The 19,485-nt window shown below is 38.0% G+C and overlaps 1 protein-coding gene across 3 annotated transcripts in view; it reads left to right on the forward strand.

Moving 5' to 3' along the window:
- The window catches only part of yeats2 (YEATS domain containing 2), a 90,317-nt gene that overhangs the window by 60,514 nt on the left and 10,318 nt on the right, over positions 1-19,485 (forward strand). For all 3 annotated transcript variants that reach the window (XM_056480563.1, XM_056480562.1, XM_056480564.1), the window contains exons 22-26: positions 6,327-6,413; positions 6,547-6,724; positions 7,979-8,055; positions 10,490-10,569; positions 10,669-10,870. In XM_056480563.1, coding sequence (XP_056336538.1) covers positions 6,327-6,413; positions 6,547-6,724; positions 7,979-8,055; positions 10,490-10,569; positions 10,669-10,870 — 624 coding nt within the window. The remainder of the gene's footprint in view (positions 1-6,326; positions 6,414-6,546; positions 6,725-7,978; positions 8,056-10,489; positions 10,570-10,668; positions 10,871-19,485) is intronic.

A 19,485-nucleotide genomic window follows, 5' to 3' on the forward strand; every position in this document is an offset into this window, starting at 1 on the left:
GGGAGCCAAACATCCGTTCCAGGTGATCACAGATCACAAAAACCTCCAATATATCAAAGAGGCCAAGAGACTATGTCCACGTCAAGCCAGATGGTCACTTTTCTTCTCACGTTTTGATTTCTCCATTTCCTATCGTCCAGGACCCAAGAATCTAAGAGCAGACGCTCTCTGCTCGTGTAAACGAGCATCACGATCATGAAGAACTCCCAACGAAGATTCTTCCCGAACACATCTCCATTTGTCCGATCACCTGGAACGCTCCTCCAGTCGTTGCCACTCCGGAAGCCCCTGCTCCGCCGGGATGCCCTCCTCATCGGCAGTTCATACCACCTGAACACCGGGTAGATCTGATCCACTCCTTACATACCTCGCTAGGCACTGGACATCCAGGGATCAACAATACTCTCTCGCTAGTATCCCAACGATTCTGGTGGCCAAACATGGCAAGGGATGTGAGGCAATATGTTCAGGGCTGTAAGGACTGTGCCCAATCCAAGAGCCCACGTCATCTACCCGCTGGAAAGCTCCATCCCTTGCCGATTCCGAACCGTCCCTGGTCACACCTAGGAGTGGACTTTATCACTGACCTCCCTTCGTCAGAAGGTAATACCTGTATTCTAGTCATCGTAGATAGATTCTCAAAGTTTGTCAAACTAATCCCTCTGAAAGGTCTTCCCACAGCCTTTGAAACAGCCGACAATATCTTTAATCAAGTCTTCAGGTCATTTGGTATTCCAGAAGATATTGTGTCGGACAGAGGTCCACAGTTCATCTCACGTCTATGGAAAGCCTTCTTCAAGCTCCTAGGTGTGGCCGTCAGCCTCTCTTCTGGATATCATCCCCAAACCAACGGGCAGACAGAGAGGAAGATTCAGGAGGTGGGACGGTTCCTGAGGACCTTCTGCAGTGGTCACCAGAGCTCCTGGAGCCAGTATTTGGGCTGGGCAGAATATGCCCAAAATTCACTGCGGCAACCCTCCACCGGACTCACGCCATTCCAGTGCGTCCTGGGCTTCCAACCACCGCTCTTTCCCTGGGATGGCGAACCATCTGATGTCCCCGCAGTGGATCACTGGTTCCGGGAGAGCGAGAGAGTCTGGGACGAGGCTCATCAACATCTGCAGAGGGCAGTCCGTCGAAGCAAGGTAACCGCCGATAGAAGAAGGTCTGAAGAACCCAGATACACACCCGGACAAAAGGTGTGGCTATCCACCCGGGACATACGCATGCGACTGCCTATTCGCAAGTTAAGTCCCCGATTTGTTGGTCCCTTCACCATCGTGGAACAGGTTAACCCCGTCACCTACAAACTACAATTACCCTCTCACTACCGTATTCACCCTACATTCCACGTATCACTCCTGAAACCCTATCACGATCCTGTTCTTCCCTCCACAGAGCCTGACCACGAAGAGGAACCCCCTCCTCCACTGCTCCTAGAAGAAGGAGCCGTCTACGCAGTGAAGGAGATCTTGCGTTCCCGACGTCGTGGTGGCCAGTTGGAGTACCTGGTGGACTGGGAAGGGTACGGCCCCCGAAGAAAGGACATGGGTTCCCAGAGCTGATATTCTCGATCCTAGTCTCATGGTGGAGTTTCATGAGAGCCACCCTGAGTTCCCAGCGCCTAGAGGCAGAGGGAGACCACCACGGCGTCGGAGGTGTCGGCCCTCAGGAGCGGGCCCTGGGGAGGGGGGGTACTGTCACGGATTGGTCAGGCTCTCACGATCCCCACTCACGAAGATCACCATCACCTGACTTCTAATGAGCACACAGCTGCATCACATTCACGAGCACCAGATAAAAGCACAGCACTCCAGTCGCTCATTGTCCGGGCTCGTCTCGACGAAAGCGGACAACTGAGCGACCACTCAGCGTAGTCATCCTCAGCTAAAACAAACGATTTACTTACCTGTTCTCTTTGTATTCCTCCTAGTCTTCCTGGTCCTCCCGAATCGTCCTGTCTTCCAGTCCTTCCAAGTCTGTGTCATCCTCTGTCAGCTGTATCTGGTGTGTGCTGTCCATCCTCGTGTATTCCTATTACCCAACCACGGAGGAAAAGACCCCAACATCATTCCTGATCCTCCTGGCTATCCTTCATGTGCTCCTTGTTGTCATTTAATAAACACCCTAACGTTTCCTTACCTCTGTCTCCTGTCCGCTTCATAACACGTAGTCAGTAGTGTCTTCGAAGTAAGTAAAAGATCCATGAGGGCATCCTGCTGATTTGATTCAGAAGTGCAGTTTTTTGTCAGATGGCTCACCGGTCAGGTATACATCCGCACTAAAATATCAAGGTAAAGTCATCATAGCTTGCGTAGAATAGACCCAGCTCCCAACCCAACTTGGAGAATAGATTAACGGCGATATTTTATTATTTAACTACACAGGAAATGCATAATGTTTTGGAATGATTCCTTTCACTGCTCTGACACACAAGCTCTGTACTAAAACCTTAGTGATGTGCTTTGTGATTGGATTACAAAAAAATTAAGTTTTATTCATGGTTTGCTGTGATCTTAAAGCTGCAATATTTACCATTTTGATTTCTGGCAGCTAGCTCTCTGCAACTTTCACATGCTCTTTCACTGAAGCAGGGCTGCGCTCGGTTAGTACCTGGATGGGAGACCACATGGGAAAGCTAGGTGTTAATGAGGCCAGCAGGGGGTGCACAACTTGCTGTCTCTGTGGGTCCTAACGCCCCAGTATAGTGAAGGAGACTCTATACTGTTCAGTAAGCGCCGTCTTTTGGATGAGACGTTAAACCGAGGTCCTGACTGTCTGGTCGTTTGAAATACCAGGATGTCCTTCGAAAAATAATAGTGGTTTAACCCCAGCATTCTAGCCAAGTTTGCCCACTGGCCTCTGTCCATCAACCATCCCCATATGATAATTGGCTTCATCATTCTGTCTCCTCTCCACCAATCAGCTAGTGTGTGGTGTGTGTGGTCTGGCACAATATGGCTGCCGTTGCGTCATCCAGGTGGATGCTGCACACTGGTGGTGGATGAGGAGATTCCCCTGCATTGTGTAAAGTGTTTTGAGTGTCCAGAAAAGCGCTATATAAATGTAAGGAATTATTATTATTAATTATTATTGAAAGTTAGCTATGTATTTAATAGAGTACATCCTTAGTTCACCTTTCAAACCTTTGTCTACTTAATAACAACAGTAAGAATGCTTTTATTTTCAGTCCAAGTTTTAAGTAAGCCCAGTTCTCGCAAGACTTGGAAAGAAAAAGAAAGCTCCAGCTTTCTTTCACATAAAGTATGCCGATTTATTTATTAACCACTATAAAATGTACACACTGTAGCTTAAAGCAAGACACTCTTCGTGCTGTGATGGACTATTTTAGGTTGTTGAGTTGGTTTTCTTTTATGTCAGAGGTGCTGAGCCTGTTTTTCTTTTCTATCAGAGATGTTTGTTTTTGTTCAGCATTCATCAGCGATGACAGTAATAGGTGAACAGAGCTCCGGAGACACTCTCCTGTCAGATATGATTTTCATTTTCTCGTTTTTGTGCACGCTACTCGCTCTACCTGGTTGCTAGCTTTGTTTTAGATTGATCTGTGCAGCACCGTGGCAGCCGAAGCTGTCTCGGTTTAGTTTTTCTTTTCTTTTTTTTTTTTGAATGAGAGTGCAGTGCTTGAATATCAGCGCACTTGGCAGACCATTTCCTGTAATAGTATGCAAGCTGTTGTCATGGTGATAGAGAGTAATTGAGAGATTACAGGATTCAGTAATTGAGAAATGGCAGGCTTGAGTGCTCTTAACATTTATGAGAGACAACAGGAACTGGATGAATCAGAACATTAAAAAACACTTCAGTCCTACCTTAGTCATGGCAGAATATACGTTCGTTTACTAAATGGGTGCTAGACGTGGGCAATATGTAGGCCTGTCACAATAAGCAATACATTGACTTATCGCACAACACACGGACATGACATGATGCAAAATATAAAGCCCAACCATAAAAACTAATTCTAGCAACATTTTAACTGATAATGCAATATCTCTGTCGGAGGTGTCAGTATGGTTAAAAAAAACACTATAGTATTTATTATAAATTACTATAATATATTTTCATGTGGGTGTCTGACAAAAAAGAGATAAGCCGAAGGAAAATTTATAAAAATACCTTTTTTTAAGTTAATTCTAATAGTAAAGAAAGTGAGTAGTTGAGATGTAATAAAAAACACAGAGTAATCTTTTCTGTATAAATTAAATTAATAAAATGTCAGAGGATTACTAACAAATAGTAGGTTAATACTGCAACTAATATTGTGCTCCAGCTTGTTTAATGACCCATAAATAAATGAAAAATCAAAGTTAATTTACCCCTTGTGCCTCTGAAGCGGTCAGGGCTATCCAGAAAAGATTTTCCTTCAGGTCTGTTGGCATTCCTGGATGAAGCTATTGATGTGTAGTTAGCAAGCAAATTGCAATTGGTCTTAATTAAGTTGCAACTGTGAATCTTAACCATGCAGTTTAACTTGTGGCAGTTTTATTAAGAATGATCAGAAAGCTTGGCAGGAAATAGGCAACAGGCTAGCAAGACAACATTTAATGTCATTCCCTACAGTGGTTATGTATTTGTGATTTTAATAAATACAAAAAAGTGCCTAATTGCGTTATATATTTCAGATTTAACAGTTTTTAATAAGCAATTTTTAACCAGTATTAAAGTTTGATGTCTGCATTTTCTCAGGGTATTAAACTTCCACCAAGGCTGCATTTATTTGATCAAAAATACTGTGAAATGCAATGTAAAATATTGTAGCGAATTAGCTCAAAGGGAATTGAAGATTCATTTGAACGGGGATTCAAATGAATTGACTTTTTAAATCTGAACAAATCGAACCAGCATTCGTTCGAAAGGAGAGTTGACTGCAACTACGGCCATTGCTATCAAATAAAAACTCATTTATGTTTAAGCAGGGTAACAAGATCCAAGTTTAAGACATTAGATTGATAAATATGCACAGGCACCTTTCTTTATACAAAATAAAACTTTTTGACTAATCTAACAGAAACGAACACCTAACACAAACACACATTCATACATGTTGTAGAAAAGAGTAAAGTAAGAATAATAAAAGTTTAAGAGAGTGCAATGATTTTGTATTTTGTAAGACCAAACCAAGCGAACCAAAAATAATCAATTGAACCCTTCTATGGTTTCTTTAGGTTTACATTTAGTTTACACCAGTTCAGTGGCAATCTGGAGGAGTTACTTGCATTCCTAGTGTGATGTGAAGGACTCCATCTCTTGAACAGGTGTTCCCACCTAGTTATGTTTTTGACCTGTAAGGCTTGGAGTGGGGTGGAGTCTGTCATTTCAAGTTTGAGGCGGCAAAAGAACTACTCGTGTTGACTTCTGGTTTCACGGCGCACTAAACTTAACTAGACGCTTGATGGAAAAGAAAGAAAGAAAGGTATCATAGATGGGAATGTCTGAGATGTGCGGTTAACCCATTTTTTGCCTGCTCCCTGCAGTTCTCTGGGTGTTCTTCTGGATTCTCATATGGGTTCTAGTTTCCTAGTCTGCGCGGTGGCCTTGGGCATAAGCTTTATAAGAATGGTTTTGTACCCACCCTCTGGGGCCAAGTTGACCAATGAGAAGTTAACTCCCCCGAGGCACGTCTTATAGTCCTTTGTTCCAAAGTGTGGGGATTTGCATAGGCATTCTGGGTGTAAGCTGATACAGAAATGTTTAAAGTTTCTTAAAATGTTAATATGTTGCAAACGTATTAACATAAAATGTAAACAATCGTTCAGTACACAAAATTAGCATTGCAGGGACATCAAACATGAACCATCTATGATCTTGTTTAGCTGTGGTAGAGTTAAACATTGATTGCTGAAGTATTAAAACCGTAAAATTAATACATGAGCAAGAGACTTGTTGCAAAACACCTGATTACACATAAAAAGAGAATAAAGATTTACATTAAAAGTCTTGAGCATGGAGCGTATAGAAGTTGGACCATGTCTCTGAGTGTCCATTTCTAAGTGCATTCCTTTCATGTCGTAAGATACCTTGGAATCATATTCCATTTGTGTACCATTTGTGGAATAAAGCAAAATAATTATGTCTCTGATCGGCCATAGTTGTTACAATATTAATAACAAATAAATAACTGCTTTCTGTTATTGGAAAATGCCCCCCCCCCCCCCCCCCCCCCCCCCCCCCCCCCCAAAAAAAAAGCACAGCATTTATTTAGCAATTTAATGCATCTTTCTTGAAAATAAAGTTCATTAATATATTAAACTTTTCAGACCCCAAACTCTTGACCAGTAAAGTAAAAATGTGTGTTTGTGTTACAGTAGTGCAGTCTGGTTCTAAAGGTACATCTAGCAACAACTCCACCCCAAGTGGAGCTGCTTCCTCAGCATCCACACCTGTAGCTCAAGGTGAGACATTATTATTCACAAGCACACACACAGAGTGTAATTTAAATTGAATGTCAAGGAATTAAAAGTTTATCGCCATTCAGTCCAGTGAGCTGAAACCTTTCCTTTACCTCTGTTATGTTTGTGTCAACAGTTAAAACTGAACCTGGTTTGGTGAGCTCCACTTGTACGACTCCTGTACTCCAAACATCTGCCCCGACCTCTGCAGCACCCGCCTCTGCACCCCTGCCAACAGCCCCCACATCCACAGATGCAGCTGCTACTGTCAAAGTAGAACAGGGCTTGGAATCTACAGCACATGAACTCATTAAGTAAGAAACACACACACATATACAGTTGTGTCCTTCAGAGGATTCTGTTTCTACAGTGTGGCATCATCACCCACACACATGCACATTCACAATTATGAATTATTTCTTAAATTTACATGTTGTCATAGCGACCACCATTCAGTAATAAAACTGATGCATCCCTTGTGACACAACATTTCAATATTACACAACATTCCTTCAATAGTGCTGATATTGTGAACTAAATTTCTCTCAAAGTAATGAATTGTGCTTTCTTGAGGGAATCAATAATTAATTTATTAATTTTAATAATGAACTAACTGTACACAAGCATATTTTCTTTCCTCTTCAACCTTGTAATTCTAGAACCTAGTACGTAAAACACAATAAAAGATGTTTTGGTAATGCTTTATACTAACTACACACTATGAATCATTTATTAAGCATCAGCAAATAGTTAATTCATTATTTGTTAAGCAGTTACTCTACATTTATAGACGTTAGTAAGTAGTTTATAAATACAGCTACAAATGCTCTGTTCTTGACTTACAGTATAAGCACATTTATAATTAATTATTGTGTTTTAATAATTCATTGATAATTCATTGTTTTTTAAGATACATCAGAATGCGTAAGTGATTAATAAACTATTCAAATTAACATTTATAATTCTTATTATTCAGTCATATATTAATAGTTAATTTGTATGTTAATAAATGCTTTATTAACTCAACTTCATCCTGTTTTTTGACCTAAAGTGAGGACTATTTATGCTTTATAAATCCCTTATTAAGGACAATAAAAGGCTCAGTTATATTCTAAACAGGAAAAAAGAAAATAAACGACTTTATTCGTTGCAAGGGACACAAATGAAACTGTATGAAAAAATAATTTATGTATTTTACCTAAAATAAAGTTACTGTACAGTTTAATCATCACTAAATAATATTAAAATGTTGCATCATAATACAATAATTGTTCAATTGTTGTTTTATCTAAATCGTTGTTATATTTTGACAAGTGTTACTCAGCAATGTTTAAACTTTACAGTAATTAAAATTTTTAGCTAAGATAGCATTTATAAGGGATTTATAAGCATAAACAGTCCTCACTTTAGGTCAAAAACAGGATGAAGTTGAGTTAATAAAGCATTTATTAACATACAAAGTAACTCTTATTATATGCCTGAGTAATAAGATATATAAGTGTTAATTTGAATAGATTGTTATTCATTTACTTAAAGTCATTTGCTAATTTATTGTCTATCTCCCTCAGCACGGAGCATATAGAAAACATGACGCAACTTCTGACAGCTATAGTGAAGAAATTTCCTTTGATTGTCCCAGAGAAAAGTAAGTCTAATGCACATGATTGGAAATAAACATATATATATATATATTTATTGTTATGCAAGGTTCATATTTGTGTGTAAACAAGTAATGCAGTCTTTTTAAAACTACTTAATGAATTGAAAGTTAAAAAGAACATCATTTACTAGGACCATGTCCTAACTACACACAATGCAAGTTTTTGTCCTAACCATCTGCGACTGCGACATGCATAATTTCTATTTTAGGAAATCGAAATGAGTAAATAAGTAATATTTTAGTTTTCTGTGACGTTGCGGCAAAACAACACTATAAACATAACAATTCTCTCCTTAGGTTGAGATTGTGTGCTTTATAGTGTTAAATGCTACTAATGTGAGTTTGAACACAATTTATTGCCATACTGCAGAAAGCAGCTGCAGATAGTTCAGCTTAGATCTTGAAAATTAAATAACTAGCAAACGGTTTCAAAATTAACTGTGACTCAGTGCAAACCAACAACATCAGTCACTCAGCCTATGTACTTTTAATAATATTAAATAAGTTAAATATGTATTATATAGATTATAATCCTTACTTTTTAGTCGGGAGAGGAGTGGCTGGTATTTTAATGCTTCTGTCGCCTTGCATTTGGTGCAGACAGCCAAAATTGCTTGTCGTGTGTAGTTAAGAGTGTAAATGTGAAAATTTTAACACTGTAAAAGTCTTTGATCAATTTAGTTCATTTTTCATGAGTGAATAATTATTAAAATTTTCTTAAAAATAACTTACTGACCCTAAATGTTTGTCACACAGTATATACACTGCATCATTTATAATCATATGGTCATTAATCTTTTAACACAGTAACCGAAACATACCACTTTTTTTTCAAATCATTTAGTTTGCTTAAATAATGAGCATTTACCCTAGTAACTGGTTCAGACTACAGTATTTGGACTAATCTGTTTATATTAGGTTATTGTGATGATTTGTAAGTGACAGTGAGCATTAGGATACACAAAACTGTCTATATTATCTTGCATAGTGTGTGATAGTGGATGACAAACAACACACACATGAGCTTTGCAATGTCACGACAGAAAGACAAGCATGTAATAAAAAAAGCCAATTTTATAGTCTTTGTTCAAACTCTTATCTATGGTGGTAATTTACTACTTCTGCTTTCTCATTGCAATCACATATCTTTAAAGATGGCAAGCCAGGATTGATTGGGAATCTACATCTGGTTTATGGAGCCAGTCTCAAATATAATACATTTACAAAATAAAATTCATACATGCACAGCACAGTTCACATTTACACAATCCAATTTGTCACTTGTAAACACAATTTGTGAATTCACAAGTAAAATCATAAATATAATCGTATTTTAAATTTACGAAACGGATTGGTGTATTTTTGAATCGCGTTTTGAATAACAAATTAGATTTGTGTATTTTTGAATCGTGTTTTAAGTTACGAATTAGATTTGTGTATTTTTGAATCGTGTTTTAAGTTACGAATTAGATTTGTGTATTTTTTAAATCGTGTTTTGAATTTATGATTTTGATTTGTGTATTTTTGAATCGTGTTTTGAATTTATGATTTTGATTTGTGTATTTTTGAATCGTGTTTTGAATTTATTATTTTGATTTGTGTATTTTTGAATCGTGTTTTAAGTTACGAATTAGATTTGTGTATTTTTGAATCGTGTTTTAAGTTACGAATTAGATTTGTGTATTTTTTAAATCGTGTTTTGAATTTATGATTTTGATTTGTGTATTTTTGAATCGTGTTTTGAATTTATGATTTTGATTTGTGTATTTTTGAATCGTGTTTTGAATTTATTATTTTGATTTGTGTATTTTTTAATCGTGTTTTGAATTTATGAATTGGTTTTGTGTTTTTAAATCGTGTTTTGAATTATGAATTAGATTTGTGTATTTTTGAATTGTGTTTTGCTTTTATGAATTAGATTTGCATACATTTGAATCATATTTTTAATTCCGAATTAGATTTGTGAATTTTTGAATCATGTTTTGAATTACGAATTGCATTTGTGTATTTTTGAATTGTCTTTGGAATTTACGAATTGAATTTGTGTTTTTGAATCGAGTTTTGAATTTATGAATTAGATGTGTGTATTTTTAAATCATGTTTTGCATTTACAAATTAGATTTGCATACTTTTGAATCATGTTTTGAATTACGAATTAGATTTGTGTATTTTTGAATCGTGTTTTGAACTTACAAATTGGATTTTGTAAATGTTAATTCTGTTGCTAATATGAATTTTATTTTGTAAATGTATTATTTTTGAGACAGATCTGGTTCCATAGGTTTGTTGTATTTTTTCTTAGCCACAACATAGCTTGTGTCTAAGACTCAAAATTGCATAATCTGACACATCAAGACAAAAGTGTTGTGTAGTCTGAACTCAATATAAGCCAGACCAATAGATTTGTGTGTGTTTGCAGATGAGGACTCTCATCCTTTCTGTGCCACATCTGTGGATCAGTATTACTCCTGGAACATTGGCAAACGCAGAGCTGCAGAGGTACAAGCGTGTTTGTGTACAAGAGTGCATCTGTAATCGTTTTAGGATTGTGTTCATTTGTTTTCTGTGGTTTTTTTCCCCTTTATTCTCTCTCTGTAGTTGCAGCGAGCGGTGGCTGTACGGCGTGTGTGTGCAGACCTGTTAGAGAGAACCCCTCGGCTTCAGGCCCTCACTCCAGCGAGAACTAAAGAGGTACTGCACTGGTGCCGTCTCCGAGGATACACACCTCCTGACCCAGAACCCCAGCGCACGGAGGAGGACTCCATCGAGGACATACTCACACAGATCGACAGCGAACCAGGTAAGTGTGTGCCAGTTTCTGTCAGAGATATTCAAACTGGGATTGGGAATTTAAAACATAATGAATAATTAAATGTGTAAAATTAAATCTTTTTTTAAAACATATAGACACATTAGTACAAAATAAATAAATATATCAATGAAAAAGAAATTTGCATTAGGTAATCTACATTTTTTTTTATAATTACAAATATTGAACACAGGATGTGATTAACCCTTTATAAGGCATGCATTAATATACTCATAGGAAAAGTTCTGGAGTGTTGCTGGGGACTTTTGAACTGTTATTACTTGAATATATATATTGTTTTCAACATCAATGAAGTTGGTTCATCGCCCAAAGGGTCATGAAACATTAAACTATGTTTAAACATGAAACTATTATTGGCGGGGGGTTGTTTGTGTTACACATCATATAAGAAAGTTAAAACCAGATCATTTTAATTGTAAAAGAAAACTTTTTGAGCTTTTCTTGGTTTGTTTGTTTTGCCTTTAGGGTTGGAAATGTGTGAGTAATGCACAAAAACAGGATAGGAGCTTAAGCTGTGATTTTCAAGCTATCCTGTCTGAATTTAGCTCCAAGTCTGCCCTGAAGGAAAATTTAGTTACTACAGAGATTTATTCTTTACAGCTATCAGGCTAACAACCAGGCTACGATTAGTCTTAGTGATGAGTCTGTTATACAGCCACTCCATGTTCTTGGCCATTTACATATTTGCTAACCTTTCATTCATTCATTAATTTTCCTTCGGCTTAGTCCCTTATTTATCAGGGGTCACCACAGCGGAATGAATTGCCAACTATTCCAGCATATGTTTTATGCAGCGGATGCCCTTCCAGCCGCAACCCACTTCTGGGAGACACCCATACACTCTCATACGCATTCATACACTATGGCCAATTTAGTTCATCCAATTCACCTATACCGTATGTCAGGGCTATTCAATTAGCTTGTCATGGAGGCCAGTTCATGAAAAGCATCACAAACGAAGGGCCGAAGAGATATGACTTGCAATATGAGTGAGGACACAACTGCATAAAAGAGCCCATATGCTGTATTTTTGCTCCTTAAGACACCCACGTTGTTTTTTATCTACATTAAAATGTTAATTTTGAAACTATATAATATCAGCGCGTTGTACAACAGGCTTTTTTTTTTCAACATTGAAATGTTGTATTTCAAAGCACAACAAAAGCAGTGCACTGTCATGCTACAGCAAGAGATGTTTTCTACTGCGTGCACCCGGAAAGCCACGAACGCGTTGCTCCGATTGCACACACATATTGGCATATATTCTTACATTAGAAATAACAAACTTGTGCGCGGAAAACACGTGATATTGGAACAGCCCACCGCTATAGTTAATTCAGTGTGCATGCGTATTAGCCTTGGTATAAGCTCGGAACTTTAAACTAGCGCACAGGTGACATAACTTTGTTAAGTTGAAGCAGTTTCATTTCGTGCAACAGAAACGCGGTGTTGAGAAGCAAATGATTGTGCTTTATGTGACAAATTAAAGCGCAGTTAATAGTGAAATTGGCTAATCAATGCATCCCTACTAACGGTTTCAGTGCATTGTACAAAAGGTCTTTTCTCCAAACATATTCAATTGTTTTCAGCTGCTCGCGCCACTCGCTTAATGTCAGGTGACTCACGCTCTGCGTCTCTAAACTAAATTTATTTTGGATGTCTTGGTCACTAATTGGAGGGCCGGAACAAATTGCCTCAGGGACAATTGAATAGCCCTGCCGTATGTCTTTGGACTGTGGGGTACACCGGAGCACCCGGAGGAAACCCAAGCGAACACTGGGAGAACATGCTAGAGGCCATGGTCTTTAGCCTCCTTGGTAGAGCAGCTGACTCCCATGCGGAAAGTCGCCGGATCGATCCCAACTCGGAGTGGTTCGGGTAGTGTAGGACGAGCGGGGTTACACAAACTCCACACAGAAATGCCAACTGGCCCAACCAGGACTCAAACCAGCGACCTTCTTGCTGTGAGGTGACAATGCTAACCACTAAGCCACTGTTCCGCCACTTGCTAACCATTAGAATAACAAATTTGTACATGTTCAAATGTATTACCGACAATTATATGTAGGTTCATATATGGCTATTTCACATTTATAGGGAAAAATATAGGTATAGGGGAAAAGACCGATAAAATAGTTAAACTATTAGAGGGAGAGAAAAAAAAAATATATATATTTTTTTTCTCTCCCTCAAATCGTTACACAATAGATTAAATCAAATCAGTTAGAAAGAAAAAAAGTCTAAATGAAAGAGATTAAAGAGTAGATAGATGATGATTAAACAGATACACAGATAAACGGATACAATCGATGTGGGTGAGCGTTTGCCATTAATCTTCATGATTAATTTCCAGGGTAACATGAAAGTCCACTGGTCACATTTAGAGCAAAGTGAACAGCTGTTAAGTTGTTGATACATTTCACCTCCTCATATGTTTTTGTAAATCTCTGCAGAAAAGTTATGGGTGTTACCAGATCAGTGGCAGAGAGGGCATTTTTCCAACTTGCTTCCTGATTGGTTCACATTGGGATTTATCCATATTTGCACTATTGATTCTGTGATGTGCTAAGCCAGGATGTGCTGATTAAAATAGGTCAAGCTATGCTTTTTTTTTTGTTATCCTGTCTTTTCTGCAATACCCCTCCGGTCGACATCACAGAAAGTGTTATAAATAAACATCACATTCATAATATATTCTTAAAGCAGTCTTAAACAAGAAACTATATTCCTTATACACTTTAGGATGGGGCATGAAGAGACTGTTTAAAAGATTGAAAACCCCTTCATTATGTAACAGCGCACATGCTAATGTCCGGTCGGGGGCCTGTGTGTTTTGAACTCTTGCTGGAGGTTAATTCATCATGTCCCGTGGGTTTCTCTCTCAGCTATCCAGAGCTTTGAGTTACACAAGGGTTGGCACAGACAATGCAGTAGTGTTCGCGCTCTCTCTTTCTCTCTCCTCTTTTCAGTTTTCGGTGATGGTGCATAAGCCTGTATAATGATGAGATGATCAGTATTCAGAGTTGGGCATAAATTCAACTCTCAGTATTCAGAGTTCAGCCGTAAGCTGTTGAAATTCCACATCAGCTGCGTTTCGCTCTCCACTGAGCTCACTACATTTATGATATTTTAAGGTCATAGATATTGCTCCATGCTGTATTTGTAATATCTGCCTTGTAATGAAGCTCTTTTTTATCCAATTTCTTATGCAGAATTTAATGCAGTGGTTGCAGTAACCTCTGACCCAGAATGCATTGCAATGAACTAATAGTGAATCCAAGGAAGAGAAGGTTGATAATTAATGAATAGAGACCATTCGAATGTTCCCAGTTTCTCTGGATTTACTGGTTTATTAGGTGTGGCTTTGGGTATAGTTTTAATATTTGTTTTATTCTGTGAAGATCTAATAACATTTCTATCAAATTTCAAATAAAACATCATGCAGAGCATTTCTTTCCCCAAAAAATATACCGCTTGGTTGTAAAATATAGATTATTTGATTTGTTGTGATGAAAATCAGGGTTGTTCCACCAAATTATTATTATTTTTTACTTATCTATAATAATTATTATATTGGCAGGGCTAAAAGTATTCCGGCACTGTGCCGGATCTCTGGCGTGCAGCCGTGAGGGAAAAAAATTATAATGTTTAAGAGACTGCGCATGCGGTTTATTTAGGGATGCTCAAAATAATTGATTAACCGTTAACCAAAAGGGTGTGTTTGTAACTGATTAATGGTATCAGTTAAACGAAAATATTGTTTTATATATTTTTAAAGTTTGGCTGCATAAGGGGCTGATCACAGCGAAATGCGCTTTTTGCATTGAGAGGGGCATCTGTTGAATAGTTTACTAGCAGCTGCGAGTGTTTTATGAGCTGCTTATGCGCCCTGGGTGCCTCATGTTTTGCCGTTGCGCGCTGTGTTTGCTCGAGCGAAAAAAGCGTGTTACGTCAGTCACGTCTTTTTCATTCTTAAATCAAATGAAAGCACTGCAGGGTTTCTGTTGAGGTGACAGCAGGGTTTGTGTTGTCACGGCGAACTTTAATGATGGGGAAGAGACTTGTTGTCGCTGTTTCAAGTTATCCAGAGCTGTATTACTTTGGAATATTACATTGTTAAAAATTACAATTATAACATCGACAGCTGATGTTATCAACATCAACTGATTCAGTTGTTTCCTAGTGACATACAAAAGAGCACCAAGCTTCTTTATTTTTTATCAGAATAAAAGGCGGTGTGGTGTGCCTCGCGTTTTTGGAACGGTAATGTGTGCTCTTTGTGATCTGCCCCTAAATGTGCAACAAATATTTGTTAACTCGCAGGACAGTAACACGTGCAAACACACGTGTCTACAGATGTATTTTTCCAAAGAAGCTAAATGAAAGAAGGATATTTCTGGTCACAGTTTGACACCGATGAGTTGACATAAACCAGCGCTGATGCTGATGGCCTCTTTGCTGCCTAGAGTCACGTCATAAACTTAAACAGGCTATTGATGATTTAGTGTGCAACCAACAAACCAACCTTTTTTCCATTTGGAAAATTACAGTTATTAATAGTTCTTATATAATATCAGTTTTAAAAATAGCCTACATAATCTATGAATCAAACAAATCCAAAGATTTTCTTGATTTTTGTATAATGATAACACTGCACCAAACTGAGGCTTTCATTTTCCAGCTTATAAAACATGTATGCAAATTAATTCAATATCATATGTTAACAACAAAATTGTTATACAAAAAGTCAACATATGAGCCTTGAGGTTCGTTGTCATTTTCTTTTATCACACGCAGCACGAGCACACATGAACCGCGAGTGAAATGGAGGAAATAAGTCATAATAATAAGACATAATATTTAATCTAATGACATTTATTAAAAATGTTGACAGAGGTTTTGTGAAATAATAATAACAGCGGAGCATTAATTTAATGCGTATTTCCTGTGAAGCGGTCGATTTGAGGTAGCCTGATATTTTTATTTGATGGAAGAAAAAACATGATTGGACAAACAGCAGACCCTCAGCCTCCTCCACTGTACCAGCTCCATCTTCTGGTCCAAATGTCTTAAAAAGAAAGAGTTTGCAGGACTTTGCTTACAAATAAGAGATAATGACCTTTATTTCACAACTAATCTTCAGTTTAGCAGTTCAGTTCTTTAGCACTTTGAGCACTTGTTATTTAAGCACTTTGAGCACTTGTTGTTTAAGCACTTTGAGCAATTGTTATTGTTTAGAAGAAAAGACTTTATTTGACATAGTACTTTTAAATTAAGGGTGCAAAGCATAATCATTGAAGAGAGTCTGTCTCAATCTCAGTTTACCAGTTTTTTAAGCTCTTGTTACTTTATTTTTGTTATTATTTTCAGTATTTAAAGTAAGTTCTTTTGTGCAGTTTCTCTCCAACAACCCCCCCCCCCCCCCCATAAAGGTTACGGCTCAGATTTTTTTTATTTAACCCTTGTATTGGTGTTGTGTTGTAAACATGGGGACTTTTTATTGTTTTTTGGTTTGTTTTAACCCCTTCAGACCTGAATTATGTTCCAAGTTTCTGAAATTTTTTAAAATGTTTTCACAGTTCTTGAAGCTCCTATAAATGAGACCAATTATAATAATAAAAATTCAACACCCTTTAAGTATATATTTTTTTTGTCCATTTCAATGGACAAGTCACAGCCACAGCCATGTCACCCTGCAGCCCAAGACCGGTTACTCACTGAAGCTAAGCAGGGCTGAGCCTGGTCAGTACCTGCATGGGGGACCACATGGGAAAACTAGGTTGCTGTTGGAAGTGGTGTCAGTGAGGCCAGCAGGGGGCGCTCAACATGCGCTCTGAGTGAGTCCTAATGCCCCAGTAAAGTGAAGGGGACACTATACTATCAGTGAGCGCTGTCTTTCAGATGAGATGTTAAACCGAGGTCCTGACTCTCTATGGTCATTACAAAAAAATCCACTTCTCATAAAGAGAAGGGGTATAACCTCGGTGTCTTGGCCAAATTTCCTCTATTGGCCCAAACCCATCATGGCCTCCAAAGCTTCCCCATCCACCAAATTGGCTTTTTCACTATCTCTCCACTCCACCAATAGCTGGTGTGTAGCGAGCGCACTGGTGTTGTTGCCTTGTGGCTTCCATCACATCATTCAAGTGGATGCTGCACACTTGGGGTGGAGTGGATAAACCCCTTCTCAAGATTAAGCGCTTTGGGTGTATGGCCATACACGGTCAAAGCGCTATATAAATACAAATGGCATTACATCAGGTCAGAACAGTTCTTTCCGAACATTATATCAACATAAAATACAAAAAAGCATACATGATTCCTGGTATAATCTTGACATTTATTTTCAACATCACAAACATTGGAACATTGTTGCTTTAATTTTGAGGTTTTTGTTATATAGATTGTACATTGTTTATAACAAACTTTATCTTCATCTTCCTCATCAATGTCCACATCTGAAATATTTCCATCTGCTATATGCTCAAGAACTTCAAGATCTGTATAATCTGCATATGAATTAATTTCAGCTATGAATTAGTACATTGATATAGTTTTTTTTATATAAAAATCAGCATTACTGGAGATTTGATTTCAGTAACAGATCTTGAACCTATTATACATCCTAATGGGTGATCTAAATCCTGATATAAAGCTTGCAATGAGAAAAAAAGATTTTAAACTTTAATTGGTACGTGCAATCCTCTCTTTTTTACATACAATCTATGAAATATTGGCTAACATATCAATAAATGTAAATAAATCTATAAATATATCTGTATCTGGAGTGAAGTGATGCCATGCTGCTTTTCAGCATGCCAAGCCTTACAACCATTTGATTGAATTACAATTGTCCATTTCCATAGACTGCGGGCTTTAAATTAGATGAAATGCTCAGGAACCACAAAAAAATGGCTGACATGTGATGTCCATTGTAATATATACAGGGTCCAAAGGGGAAGTAAGGACTGTAAATCAGTGTTTCTCAACCACGTTCCTGGAGGACCACCAGCTCTGCACATTAACCATGTCTCCTTCACCAAACACACCTGATTCAGATCATCAGCTCATTGGCAGAGGCTGGAAGACCTGAAATGGGTGTGACAAAGGAGACCAAAACATGCATTGCTGGTGGTCCTCCAGAAACATGGTTGAGAAACACTGCTCTCAATTGCAACATTTTTATTAAAATTATGGAGATATATATATATATACACACACATATATATGCTTCACTACTTACATGCAGCAGACTATTTTATCCAAAACGGTTGTTTCCTGTCTGCCCCCCAAGGCTAACAGACTGTTAGCTTAATATGTGCTGATGTCACTCTGTAATGGTATTGACTATAAGGCATTGTGCATCAGTTACCACTAATGGGGATGCCATCCATGAAAAGTGTTTTTAAATCAGTTACTAACAAGGTTTATTTTTCAATAGCATGCTGTCTTATCCGACAAATATTCTTTTCAGTCAGAATGTGCTGAACAGTCACACTAGGGATTTTTTTGCACGTCTTTTTTTCTCCTGTGTCTTTCCTCCTTTTATGCACTTTCTTGGTTTAGTGTTTTTATCAGTTGTTGTACAGTTTCTAGGTTCTAAATGTCAGTAGACAAACTTAATGATAACATTTTACAATTTTCTTAAAATTAGACAACGTTTTAGCTAACTAATTATTTGTCAATTCACAATCACATCTTTTTTACAGTGTATTGATAAATGAAACTAATGCAAATTTAAATTAATAATATCATAAAATATTAATATAAAATCACAATCACATATTTTTTTACAGTGAATAGATAAACAAATGAACTAAATAAAAACTAATCATATTCATGTACACTCACAGGCCACTTTATTAGGTACACCTTACTAGTATCAGGTTGGACGCCATTTTACTTTCAGAACTGCCTAAATTCTTCATGGCATAGATTCAACAAGGTACTGGTAATATTCCTTAGAGATTCAGGTTCTTATTGACATGATAGCATCACGCAGTTGCAGATTTGTCGGCTGCACATCCATGATGCGAATCTCCCGTTCCGCCACATCCCAAAGGTGCTCTATTGGATTGAGTTCTGGTAATTGTGGAGGCCATTTGAGTACAGTGAACTCATTGTCATGTACAAGAAACCAGTCTGAGATGATTCACACTTTTTGACATGGCGCGTTATCCTGCTGGAAGTAGCCATCAGAAGATGATTACACTGGTCATAAAGGGATGGACATGGTCAGCAACAATACTCAGGTAGGCTGTGGTGTTGACACGATGCACAACTGGTACTAATGGGCTCAAAGTGTGCCAAGAAAATATCCCCCACACCATTACACCATCACCACCAGCCTAAACCATTGTTATAAGGCAGGATGGATCCATGCTTTCATGTTGTTGATGCCAAATTCTGTCCTTACCATTTGAATGTCGCAGCAGAAATCGAGACTCAGCAGACCAGGCAACGTTTTTCCAATCTTCAATTGTCCAATTTAGGTGAGCCTGTGCCAATTGTAGTCTGTTTCATGTTTTTAGCTGACAGGAGTGGCACCCGGTGTGGTGTTCTGCTGCTGTAGCCCATCCGCCTCA

Source organism: Danio aesculapii, chromosome 2 (genome assembly GCF_903798145.1).
Source record: "Danio aesculapii chromosome 2, fDanAes4.1, whole genome shotgun sequence".
Classification (NCBI taxonomy): domain Eukaryota; kingdom Metazoa; phylum Chordata; class Actinopteri; order Cypriniformes; family Danionidae; genus Danio; species Danio aesculapii.